This window comes from Neomonachus schauinslandi, chromosome X (assembly GCF_002201575.2).
Source record: "Neomonachus schauinslandi chromosome X, ASM220157v2, whole genome shotgun sequence".
Taxonomy (NCBI): domain Eukaryota; kingdom Metazoa; phylum Chordata; class Mammalia; order Carnivora; family Phocidae; genus Neomonachus; species Neomonachus schauinslandi.
Genome location: NC_058419.1, coordinates 81040242 through 81053478, shown reverse-complemented (window position 1 = coordinate 81053478; position 13237 = coordinate 81040242). Strand labels below are relative to the sequence as shown.

At 42.4% G+C, this 13237-nt stretch overlaps 1 protein-coding gene across 2 annotated transcripts in view; it reads right to left on the bottom strand.

Moving 5' to 3' along the window:
* PHF8 (PHD finger protein 8) overlaps window positions 1-13237 on the bottom strand; it is a 91097-nt gene that overhangs the window by 47350 nt on the left and 30510 nt on the right. The window contains exons 9-14 of one of the 2 annotated variants that reach the window (XM_021699214.2): window positions 9212-9299; window positions 8736-8842; window positions 6873-6964; window positions 4329-4418; window positions 2184-2486; window positions 1321-1424 (exon numbers count right to left, since the gene is read on the bottom strand). In XM_021699214.2, the coding sequence (XP_021554889.1) occupies window positions 1321-1424; window positions 2184-2486; window positions 4329-4418; window positions 6873-6964; window positions 8736-8842; window positions 9212-9299 (784 nt within the window). The remainder of the gene's footprint in view (window positions 1-1320; window positions 1425-2183; window positions 2487-4328; window positions 4419-6872; window positions 6965-8735; window positions 8843-9211; window positions 9300-13237) is intronic. The other variant, XM_044911961.1, reaches the window with a different exon arrangement.

The following is a 13237-nucleotide window of genomic DNA, read 5'->3' as shown; positions in this document are numbered from 1 at the left end:
CATCTTTCATCTTCAACATTTTAATTGTAAGAGCTACCATTGATTAAGCATTTACTATGTGCCAGGCCCTGTGATAAGCACTCAACATACATTATCTCATTTAGTCCTCCAACAACCCTAGGGTAGAAGTTTTATCTACAGAAGAGCTATAATGAGGACACTGAGGTGCAGGGTTAATTAACTTGCCAAGGTCACACAGTGAATTCATGTTCAGAGCTGGGACTCAAACTCAGGACTGTCTGATTCCCAAGCCCATGCTTTTTGTTGTGAATGCTTTTATTTTATTCTTTTAGAAAATGTTCTGTTAGAAATTATTTTAAGAAAAGTAATACATGCTCATTGTACAAAATTCAAATGCTACTGAAGTGAAAATTTCCTCTCCTGGCTCCCTTATCCTACTTTCCAGAGACAACTACTCTTATAAGTTTAATGTGACAAGTATAAAATATATAACAAATATATTTGCATGAATATGTATGATTATCTCTAGAAGAAAATCATTGACACTGGTTGTCTGTGGGGAGGGGAGCTGGGGAACACGGAGGAGCGGGAATAAAATTTTTCACTCTATATTGTTGCATACTTTTTCAATTTTAAGCTGCATATATTAAATTTTAAACCTCTTCAAAAAAGTTAAATTAAAAATAAAGAAGTCTTCTATGCCACTTTTCTACACAAGCATACACACACACACACACACACACAACCTTTCTTTTAAAAATTAAAATAGGACTATTACTATGTATTATTTTGTAACCTGATTTTTTTCACTTAAGAATATATCCTGGACACCTTTCCATGCCAACAGATATTAAACTCATTCTCTCTAACAGCTACATGGTATTCTAGTATACAGAGGTACCATGATTCATTTAACCAACCCTTATTGATGAACACGTTTCCAATTACTATTTACAAACAACGATGCTGTAAACACTGAACATTTCTCTTAACATACCTGTGTAAATATTTCTGCAAAATTCCTAAAAATCTAATAGCAAAAGGCATATAAAAAACTAATGCTCTTAATCAGCATGCTATATCCCCTCTTATTTCTGCCAGTGGTTCTGACCCACTGACTATCTGAAATTTCTAAAACTCATACAAGATTTTTCTCAGACTGCCAGTTAGATTCCAGGCCTCTCCCACAACACTACCATGGTTCTCTGAACTAAGCAATGATACCCAATAATGTATTTCCCCAAGTACAGTCCCTCCCCCACCCATGTCCCAGCCCCAGGTCCCAACTCCATGCCCGGTCTCAGCGACATGTTGCCACTGACAGTCCCAGTATCTCTGTGTTCCTTCTTCCCACCTCACCTGCCATTAGACATCAACAGGGCCAGCGGGCCCTCATTCCCATCAAGGTCCAAGTCTGGCGAGTCATCCTCTGAGTCATTCAGGCAGGTACCAGTGATGTTGAACTGCAGAAGGAGGAGGCTCAGTTGTCACCTGTCTGGGACTCCCATGTGAATCACGATGACCAGTTCCTTCCGGTTTCACTGGCTGAGTTCACTGTTAAAACCACCTGAACCAAGGCCTCCTGCTACACTGTCCCCCACCCCCACCCCCAATGATCACAAGAACAGGAGGTTGAGAATGTATGGCTACCTCAGGGGAAACCTATCAATCTTGCAAAACGTGTTCCCTAAAATGAAGGGAGTGCATCTTCACGTGCCCATGGAGAGCACCACAATCTTGAAGCAAGGTGGAGCCCTGGAGAAGGGCTTTTCTTAAGGACCTGTTCAAGACTCCAACCTGACACTCATATGCCATGTTCTTAAATGTCATTCCCATCCAGCATTTCAAGATTCAGCTCAAGTGTCATGTTTTCTGAGAAGAGCTCCTGACCATCACTCCTACCCGGATAAACTCATCCCCCCTCTGTGTCTGAGGGTCCCCCACACACCCTTGATTATGGCATCCTCAATACCTCATTGCACTCATTTGTTTTTATGCCTGTCTTTCTCACGAGCCTGTCAGCCTCTTGAGGGTTATGGTCACAGCACCTATCACAGTGCCCAGCACAGACAAGGTCTCAATAAATGCCTGTTAAATGAGTGGGACTGGTAGCCAAACACCAGGGGCCCTAAGGGAGGTGGGAAGACAGGACAATCCTTTCGATCCCCTGCTCTTCCAAGGGACCCAAAAGGGCTGGGCTGAACCCATGGGCCAGCACCCACCTTTGCTTTCTGGGAAGAGCCTGTCTTCAGTGCCTGATGATTGTATGGGTCCATGAGATTATAGCTCAATTGGCCAGCAGGCCCCAAGGCTGAGCTCTCCTTGCCCTTTCGCTCTGCCTTCTTGAAGAATTCCTTGGGCTTCAGGCCTTTCTTCTTTGAACCACTTTTGGAGGGCAGTGACAGCCTGGACATGGATACTGAAGTGGAATGGACTGGCCTGGTTAAGGGAATGGAGCCAGCTGGGAAGATCCTCTGCAGCCCAAAGATATTGCTCGTCTTCCCAACGTTCTGTTGGAAGATATCCTACAAGAGTATCAGTACACGACGGGGTTAGCGCTTACTCCAGGGTTCTCTCTATGCTAAGAGCAGAGGTCTGTTCATGGCACTGGCAGTACTGCCGTGGAAGTGGCTTCCAGATGCTCCACATCCAGATGCACACCCTAGTTTTTTCACAACGAGTCCGTCATCAAGAATTTACTGGGTGGCATTCCTTCACCCGGCCATTGACAAGTAAGGAGAAGACGAGCAGAGAAAAAGCCCAGCACTACTGTCAAAATTGGAGACAAGACTCCAAATGCAGCTGGCATGAGACAGAAAATACTTGAGTACTAAATGGTGTGGGGCCAACGCTAAGGACTGCGGGATGTGAGACAGGTTCTAGTCCAAAGTCTGCTGTGACCTCAGGTAAGTGATTGGACTACTCTGAGGCCTTGTTTGCTCGGCTACAACATTAAAGGAGCAGACTGGAAAGGTGGTTTTCAGAGATGCCTTGTGGCTCCTCTGAACTTCTTGGGAGGAGCCCTGAAGACTGGAGGTAGGTGGAAGGCCAACAAAAGGAACACGTGGAAGTCGAAGCCTCTTGCCTTCACCTTATTCACAGCGGCTATGCTTTGATTGGTTGCATACTGACCTTCCAGGTAAGATCTCATTTGACAAAAAAAAAAAAGTTCCATCACTTTAAAACATTTGAAAGCCAGTGGACCAGACATGATCCATCTCTAAGTCCTTTTCTAATGAGCCCAGAGCTTTGTATATACAAAATTGGTTTAAGTGGAAAGAGCCAGAGAAAAGGTAGGCCTTGTAACTAAACTCTGAAGGATTCTGACAGATGGGAATGGAGGAAAAGGAGGTAGGAGGTGGACAATGTAAGCTATGGTGTAGGCAGTGAAACATGCTGCAGGCGGTGAGGCTAGAAGCCCAACCTCCCAGTAGCTCACTCTGACCACCCTTCAGCATAGACTTAGTGCCTCGAGCCTGAGTGCTAAACTGAAACTGACAGCTCCTGAGCTAAAGGAGAGTTTAAACTTCCGTAAGTCCAATTCTCCTCTGGTGCCTCTGCTACTTCACCAGCCCACACCGAGTTCTCTCTTTGCTGCAAAGTCTATTAATAACAATGGCTCGCATTTATTGAGTACTTACTCTGCCAGGCACTGTGCGAGGGGCTCTACATACATTAGCTCTTGAGCCTAAAACTCTGAAAAGGTGGTGTTATTCCCCCTTTACAGATAAGGATACTAAGGCTCTGAAAGGCTTGCAAGTGACGGAGCAGGAACCGGAATCCAAGTTTCTCTGAGTCTCTTACCATCTACACCTTACTGCCTCGTGGTATAAGCCACCTGTTGAAAGATGGCTTTGTAATCATGTTTAACCTGGGAGAACTGTCATTTTGTAGAATGCAGAGACTGAGTCAAAATAGTAATACCAACGACTACTACTATGACCTCCACCCACAACTACCATGACCCACCATTAGAATTTATTGAACACCTACTATGTGCCAAGGACTATCCTTAGTGCTCGGCCTGTATGACCTTATTTAACCCTTTTAACAACCCCTGAGTAGGTATAATTATCCCCACTTTAGAAACAAGGAAACTGGGGCTCAGGCAGTGGACTTTGCCCAGGGTCCTCTACAAGATTCTGAGTTCTTTGTGGGCAGACAATGAATTATTTATGTATTATAAGCACCTAGCCCAATGTGAGGCACACTCGAGGCGCACAATAATTATTTAAATGAATAAACAGAGTCCTTGGTGGGGTTTTCCCAACCCTTCCCCTGAGCTCTCAAGCCAACTGAAGAAGGCTGACCTGCCACTTGAGCCTTGAGCCCTTCCCAAACGCCTCCCCTGCTCCCCTGCTTCTTACTTCCACCAGGCGGATCTCCCTAGCCAGATCTTTAATGAGCTGTACGGTCCGCACTGTCTCTGGAATCTCATCCTCGTGGTCTGGCAGAGCCTGTCAAACAAAAGGCATGAGGAATAGACCCACACATAAACGGACAACTGATTTTTGACAAAGGTACCAAAGTAATTCAATGGAAAAAGGATAGTCTCTTTAACAACTGGTACTGGACCAACTGGATATCCATATGCAAAAAAAGAACCTCAATCCATATCTTGTACCGCGCCCACCCCCAACACACACACAAACTCAAAATGGATCAAAGGCTGAAATGTAAAATCTAAAACTATAACTCCTTTAGAAGAAAACAGAGGAGAAAATCTTTGTGACCTTGGGTTAGACCAAGATTTCTGAGGATACGAAAAGCATGAGCCTTAAAAGAAAAACAACTGATAAATTGGGCTTAATAAAAAACTAAAACTTCTCTTTGAAAAACGCTGTTAAGACAAACCACAGACTATGAGGAAATATTTGCAAAACCTCACACACCAGGGGTGTGAGGAACTCAGTGGTGGGCTTGGGCCATACCCCTCAAAAAGTCAAGACCTGGAGGAGATCCCTGGGGACAACCCAGTCTCTCCACTTGTAATGAAGTGGAACAGCAACCCAGGCTGAGACCTCTCTTGGGTGTCTCTCTTTTAATTTGTTTGCAATCTTTTTGAGTCCTCAAGATTTACATCTTTATGTAGACCGATCTCTCAAGCTTTTCCCTTGTGATTTTTTCTACCAGTTTTCACTGCACTTCTGTATCCAGAGGACTGATAAAACTTCCTCAGCATTACCTTCTTATTTCCCATGGTTTGATTCTTTTTCTTTAATTCTTTTAAGCCATCTGGAATCTATTTTGGTGGCTGGACAGGGGTGCGGTCTGAGAACCCATGTGATCCAGCTGGATAAATTTAATAGCTCCCTCCTCCTGGCCCAGGGGCACTGGAAAGGTGAGGGAGCAAATACCTCCCATGGAAGTCATCTTCATTTCACAAAAGACTATGTCCATGAGAATGGGCTCCTCGGATCTGTGTTCTACTCTTCTCCAGCTCCCTTTGGCCACGCTATTTGGGGCCATCCTGGCTCAGAGCATGAGTAATTAGGACTCATCCCCCTTCCCTTTTGTTGTTCCTGGGACAGAGTCCCTCTAAAGTTCACTTCATGGTGGGGGGGGGCATCAGAAATGAAACCCAAGGTAGCCACACTTGAGGGATATGGAGAAACAGAAGACTAGGCTAAGGCCCAGGTGTAGATATGTCCAAGGAGAAGAGAAGGCCCAAAACATGAAGTCCAAGGATATCTGAGGGGAAGGCTGGCAACGAGAATGGAGAGATTGTACAAGTTAAGCCTACAATGGCTGGAACGTCTCCTTAAGCCACTGTACACAGGGGGAAAAGTCTACAAAGAATATCAAAAGCATAAGAGAACATATCGATATTTCTTCTTCTGTTTTTTTCCATTTCTTAAAATTTTTTTTTAAAGTCAACATTTTGAGTAGGTAATCCGTTTACATAGCTCAAAAATCGAACAATATAATAAGATACATATTGAAAAGCCTCAATATATATTTGTCCCTGCCATCAGTCCCATTAACCCACACCCACAGGTAACCACCTTTATTACTGTCTTCTACATCCCTCCAGATTGTGTCTTCAGGCAAATACAAGCACATACAAATATAATTCTTGTTCCCCCCCGCACACACACCTTTTAACACATAAGGTGGCACATTATGCACATGGTTGTACACCTTCACTTGACAAATTCTGGAGATCTTTCCAAGTCAGTACAGAGAAAACTTCCTTAATCTCTTTTACAGCTGTTTCGTATTCAATTGGATAGATGGATATAGGTGTTATTTCTAAAAAGCCATTTTGGCAGTATGCATCAAGGGCCTTACATTTTTTCATATACTTTGAGCCAATTATTGCTCTTCTAGGAATCTATCCTGAAGAAACGATCAAGAGATGAGGGACAAAGCTTGGTGCAGACAGTCACTGCATGATTTTCTATAACTACCCCCCCAAATAAATAAAGCAACAATGAACAAGTGCTTAGGTAAGGATGGTACAACCCTGCAAAACAATATCATTTAACTATTAAATGTTTCTGGAGAACTTTGAGGACACAGGAAAATGAACATAAGCCAACAAACTCAGATACGAAACTGTACAGAGTGATAGCAATCAGGTTTCTTAAATGCATATAAAAAAGACCAGAAGAAAATATACCCAAATGTTAATGTTAATTCCCTCTGAGTGTTAAAATTACAGGTGATGTTTTTCCTTCCTATACTCTTCTGCATTTTTTCTAATTCTCTAGAGTAAGCATGTATTACTTTTTATAATCAGAGAGAAAGGTTTAAAAATGTAATCCAAGAAGTCCTAGGCCAGTCCTCCATTCTAACCCCAGGAGCCCACAAGCCTCCCCAGTCTCTTCCACCTCCCCAAAGCATCTACGCAAAGCAAGCCCCTATTGAGGGCAGAACTCTAGAGGACGTAGAGAAAAATGTGTATTTACTTCTTTCCTTGTCCAGGCTCTAAAGGCCAAGTTCAGAGCTTTGCCACCATGGACCAGGTAGGATGCTGGGTGCCTCCTGTTCTCTCGCAAACCTAAAGGGGGAAAGAGGAAGGCAGAAGGTCATGAAGCCATGCAGGGAAGTGAAGGAATTGTTACTTTTTTTCAGGCAACCAGAGAAAATACTCAAAGTTCTAAGCATAACTCCAGATCTCAGTTCTTATAAGAGCGTTCATTTAAGGAGTACCTACTACATGCCAGGCATTTAATATCTACTATCTCAGTAATCCTTATGCCCGCCCTCTAAGGCAAGTATCATTATCTTCACTTTACAGTTCAGGAAACTGAGGCTCAGAGAGGCAAAGAGACTTAACCAAGGGCATATACCCAGTAAGAGCCAAAGCCAAGACTGAAGCTATGTCTATCTGAATCTGAGGCCTGTGTTCCTTCTACCACACTGGAAGTGCTCTGCCTCTTGGGTTTTAAAATGCAACCACACTCAGGAGGACCTTGACTGCCACCTACACAGATCTGAAGGGCCATTAATAAATGCCCTTATTCTGAGTTACTCCAGGAGGAGGTTATGAAAAATAGCCATATTTTGGCTCAATACAGAATTTTCTACTGAACCGAGCTGTTCTGAACAGGCAATAACTGGTTAGTCATCTAGCCTCTGATAGAACACTTAAGTGATAGCCAGTCTAGGTAGCAGAGTAAGGGCTTGAAGTAGTGGGTAGGAGACTGTACTCACTGGACTCTGAGGTTCTTTTTTTAAATTTTATTTATTTATTTATTTGAGAGAGAGAGAATGTGCACACATGCAAGCAGGGGAAGGAGCAGAGGAGAGAGGGAGGGCAGGGAAAGAATGTCAAGCAGACTCCACAATGAGCACAGAGCCCAATGCAGGGCTCGATCTCATCACCCTAACATCATGACCAGAGCTGAAACCAAGAGTCAGATGCTTAACCTGACCGAGCCACCCAGGCACCCCTGCTTCTGAGGTTCTTTGTAACTAAAATACGGATTCCTCATGTCCAAGTTACCTTGAAGAATCTCAGGTCTGAGCAAGGGGGCTTCTCTATTTCAAAACAGACCAGAAAAGAGGAATCAAAGCAGGCTGGCTTCTACCTGGGCTGATACCTGGGAACCAACACAATGATGCCAGGCTGGTCAGGACTGGGCCTTGTCCCCACCCCATAGGAAGCACACTCAGGAAACTCTGAGATTGTCCAGATTGAGTTTTACTTTAATAAGCAGCAAATAGGGATAATTTCACTGTAATTCAATTTTTTCAGCCACTTTTGCTAAATAAAGTTAAAATCCATGCTCTACCTTACATTATACTTAGTAAAAGAGCCAATCTCAAAAGTTCACACACTATATGATTCCATGTTTTAAATTTATTTTTTATTTTTTTTAAGATTTTATTTATTTATTTGACAGAGAGAGACTGCGAGAGAGGGAACACAAGCAGGCAGAGTGGGAGAGGGAGAAACAGGCTCCCCGCTGAGCAGGGAGCCCGATGCGGGGCTTGATCCCAGGAACCCAGGATCACGACCTGAACCGAAGGCAGACGCTTAGCCAACTAAGCCACTCAGGCACCCCAATATATGATTCCATTTTATAGTATTCTTGAAATGACAAAATTACGGAGATGGAAAACAGATCAGCGGTTTCCAGAAGTTATGGATAATGCAAAGGGAAAGAATGGGTGAGACTATAAAGGGGTAGCACTACGGAGATCTCTGAGGCGATGGAATAGTACTGTATCTTCATTGAGGTGATGGTTATCTGCATGTACACACACGTGCATGCACACGCTCAGGGAAGCAGGGCAAAAGGGGCAGCTGGCAAAGGGATCCATACCTCGAAAGATGTCCAGGATGTGCTTTCCCACATACCAACAGATGGTCTCAAAGTTAGGAAACTTGAAGAGGTCTGCTGTGCTCAGCCGCTTCTCAATCTCATAGGCTCTAGAAGAAGTAGGCACAACAACAACGATGATAACAAGGATCCTGTTTACTGAGCACCTACTATGCATGGGGTATGTTCTAGAATGCTTTGTATCCATTATCTCTAATCCTCACAACTACCCTGCAAAATCCAACTTTGTGGGTTAGGAAACTTGAGCTCAAAGGTTATGTGACTTGCCCAAAGTCACATAAATGACTAAGTGAGGAAGGGGTATTCATCCTCACACTGATCATTATCAGGAACCAGTATCTATTCCTTTCTGATCATCTTGCCTCCTCCTATGCTGCACTCCTCACTATAGGGGAGAACCCAAGGACTCTAGCAGATGCGAATGGCCAGCTTGGGATCACAACAGCTTCAGCACTCACTTGAGCTGCATTTCGATGTTAAGGCTGTGTAAAAAGTTCCCTCCAAAGGCAAGGCAGTCCACCGGGGTCAGCACAGCATGAATCCATCCTGTAGGTAACATGGCAAGATCACAGCTGGCAGAGGGCCTTACTTCCTCCGGACATCACTGCCTCAACTCAGCTCAAACACAACTTCTTAGAGCAGCCAACCTGGCAGTGACTCTAGAAAGTTCTAGTTCCTCCACTCTCCCAATACCCATTCTGCCACCATTATAACCCTGAACTGCACCAACTTATGGGGTTATTAAACTCCTTCTACTTCCCTCCTCTCGACTTCGAGTCTCTCCGCTGCCTCACCCATCTTCTCTCTCATCTCTTAGAAGGGCATTACCTCCTCGCCAAGTCTCCCCTTTCTAACTTTACTCTAGGTAAAACAAAGAGCTTTTGGGGGCTCCTGGTTGGCTCAGTCATTAAACATCTGCCTTTGGCTCAGGTCATGATCCCAGGGTCCTGGGATCGAGCCCCACATTGGGCTCCCTGCTCCGCGGGAAGTCTGCTTTTCCCTCTCCCACTCCCCCTACTTGTGTTCCCTCTCTGTCTCTGTCAGGTAAATAAATAAAATATTGGAAAAAAAAAAACAACACAAAGAGCTTTTGTGTTGAATAAACCTGAGTTCAAAGTCTGCCATTTTCCAGCTAAACATCTACTTCATATGTTGGTTGTGAAGTATGCACCTAGTTGGAACTCAATTATTTTCCTTCCCCTTGACTCTACACTGCCTTCTGAGACCTTCTAATTTTTCTTCTTAAACCTCTCTCATATTCATCTCCCTTTCCCCATCCATCCATCCTACCAATGTTGAGATCCCTCATTACCTGTCACCTAGGCTACTTGCAACAGTCTCCAAACTGGCTCCTCTACACCAGCAGTTCTCAAGGTATGGTCCAGGGAATCCTAGGGCTCCCTGAGACTCCTTGAGAGCACAGGCAAGGTCAAAACTATGCTCATGATGATACTAAGAAGTTATTTGTCTTTTTCACCCTCATTCACAGGTATACAGTGGAGTTTTCCAGAGGGTAAATGACATGATATCACAACATGCAGAAGCAGACTTGAGGGTCCAGTCATTTTCTTTTTTCTTTTTTTTTTAGATTTTATTTATTTATTAGAGAGAGAGAGAGAAAGCACAAGCAGAGGGAGCAGGCTCCTTGCTGAGCAAGGAGCCCGATGCAGGACTCGATCTCAGGACCCCGGGATCATGACCTGAGCCGAAGGCAGACGCTTAACCAAATGAGCCACCCAGGCGCCCTGAGGGTCCAGTCATTTTCTATTAATCCAGATATTAAAAAGGTTTGCAAAAATGTAAATGTCACTCTTCTCACTACATTTTTTTGATTTGAAAATAGTTATTTTTCATAAAAATTATTAGTCATGCTAACATGTAATGAGTTTATTATTTCCCAATGAATTAATATTTAAAATTTTTCTCAGTTTTAATTTATAATGTGGTAAATATTGAATACAAACCACATAAATAGAAGTCTTGGGGTCCTCAGTGATATTAAAAAGTATAAAAGGGTCCTGAGTCCAAAGTGTTTGCAAACCACTGCTCTATACCAATCTCAATCTCTGAAGTCTATCCTCCACATCTCAACCCTAAGCAATATATCTAAAATACACATCTGCCCATGTCATCCCCGCTCAAAATTCTTCAATGAAATGTACATCCACAGGAGAATGGATAAATTGCCATTTACTCATACACAGAATACTGGAAAGTAAGTAAAATGAGTGAACATTTATCAACATGAATCTCATAATCATAGTGTTCAGAGAAAAAAGCAAGTTGGGAAGAATTACCTAATATGATTCCATTTATATAACATTCAAAAACATGTAAAACAATCCTAGGTATTGGCTTGATGAGCCATTACCTGTATAATAAAGGAACAGAAATGCATGAGGATATTGCCAACTTCAGAATAATGGCTAGCTCAGAGGGAAAAATGGGAATGGAATTGAGAAGAGGTATATGGGAGTCTTCAAATATATGTGTAATATTTTATATTTTTAGTTGGGTTACAAACACATAAATGTCTATTATATTATTCTTTGTCTCTTTTGCTACATAAACAAATAAACCTTCAATGGTCCCCCAGTCACCTCTGGGATAAGTTCAGTCTGCCTACTTTTCAGCTTCACTTTCTCCTTGATCTTTAGGCTCTAGTATCCATGAACTACTTCACACAGCCTTGCTTTGCTTATGCCTTTCTCTATGTCTGAGAGGACTTTTCTGCCTTTCTTTCCTTGGTCAGTCCATACTTACCTGTCAGGTGTCACTCTTCTGAGAAGATTTTCACAAACTTTCAGCTAGACTAAGTGCTCTTCTCCACACTCCCAAAACTTGCGGTAAATGCCTCTATTGTGGCTATTAGAACATGATACTGAAATGGCCTATCAATCTTTTGTCTCTAGCACCTAGCCCCATGTGGGGGTATTCAGTAGATACGCAATACTTGTGAAACTAAGTAGATTATACCCAGTTCATGGGACTTCATACCAATAAGCGAATCAATCCAACTGAAATCTCTGGTAGGCAAATTCAATTCATCAAACAGTTATTAAATGCCCAGGGTAGAAAAGGTATTATGTGACACCCTATTAGGCAAAGGATTCAAAGATGAATAAATGAATTAATAAATGCCTGGGCACAGAAAACTATAAAAGAGAAAAGTGGATAGGTATGGGGGGAGGTAACGTGCCTCACCATATATTAAACATGCTATATAAAACCAATGTAATCAAATCAACATGATATTGATATATGAATAGACAGATATGTGCAACAGAAAAGAAAATCCAGAATTATACAATATCATATTGGACAAAGATGTTAGAACTATATGATAATTTTATTTTATTTTTTAAAAGATTTTATTTATTTATTTGAGAGTGAGCAAGCACACGAGTGGGGGAGGAGCAGAGGGAGAAGGACAAGCAGACTCCCCACTGAGCAGGGAGCCCGATGTGGGGCTCGATCCCAGGACCCTGAGATCATGACCTGAGCCGAAGGCAGTCACTTAACTGACTGAGCCAGCCAGGCACCCCTATATGACAATTTTAAAGGAGCTATCATAAGAATGCTTCAATGAACAATTATAAACATGTTTGAAACAAAAAAAGAGAAGATATAAATAAGAAACAAATGGAAATTTTAGAACTGGAAAATACTGTATCTGAAATAAATAATGAAACGGACTCAACAGAAGAATAAAGACAATGGAGAAAAGAATCAAAAAACTTGAAGACAGAACAAGAAAAAGTACTCAATATGAACAAGAGAGAGGAAATAGACTGAAAAACATAAACTCAGGGACCTGTGGGACTACAACAAAATATATATAGCATTCATATAATCAGAGATCCAAAAGAAAAGAAGTTAGAGTGTGGGACTGAAAAAGCATCCAGAGAAATAATAGCTAAAAATTTCTTCACTAATATGACAAAAAATATAAACCTACACATTCAGGAAGCTCAATGAACACATGTAATATAAACCCAAAGAAATACATGCCAAGACACATTATAGTCTAACTATTAGGAACTAAAGAAAAAAAATTAAAAATAGCAAGAAATGACACATATAAGGGAAAAGACAATTTGAATGACAGCCAAAATCTCATCAGAAACTATGGAGGTCAGAACGAAGCAGCACAACATTCTTCCAAGTGCTTAAAGGAAAGAACTATCAACCCAGAATTCTATATCCAGCAAAAATATCCTTTAGGAATAAAAGGGAAATGAAGACATTTACAGATGAAGGAGAACTAAGAAAGTCTATTGCCAGCAGACCTACCCTAAAACTCTAAACAGGGACACCTGAGTGGCTCAGTCGATTAAGCATCTGACTCTTGATTTCAGCTCAGATCGTGATCTCAGGGTTGTGAGATCAAGCCCCACCTCAGGCTCTGTGCTGGGGGCCTGCTTAAGATTCTCTCTCTCCCCGCCTCCCTATTTAGATTAGGAAAATCTAAATAAATGGAAAGA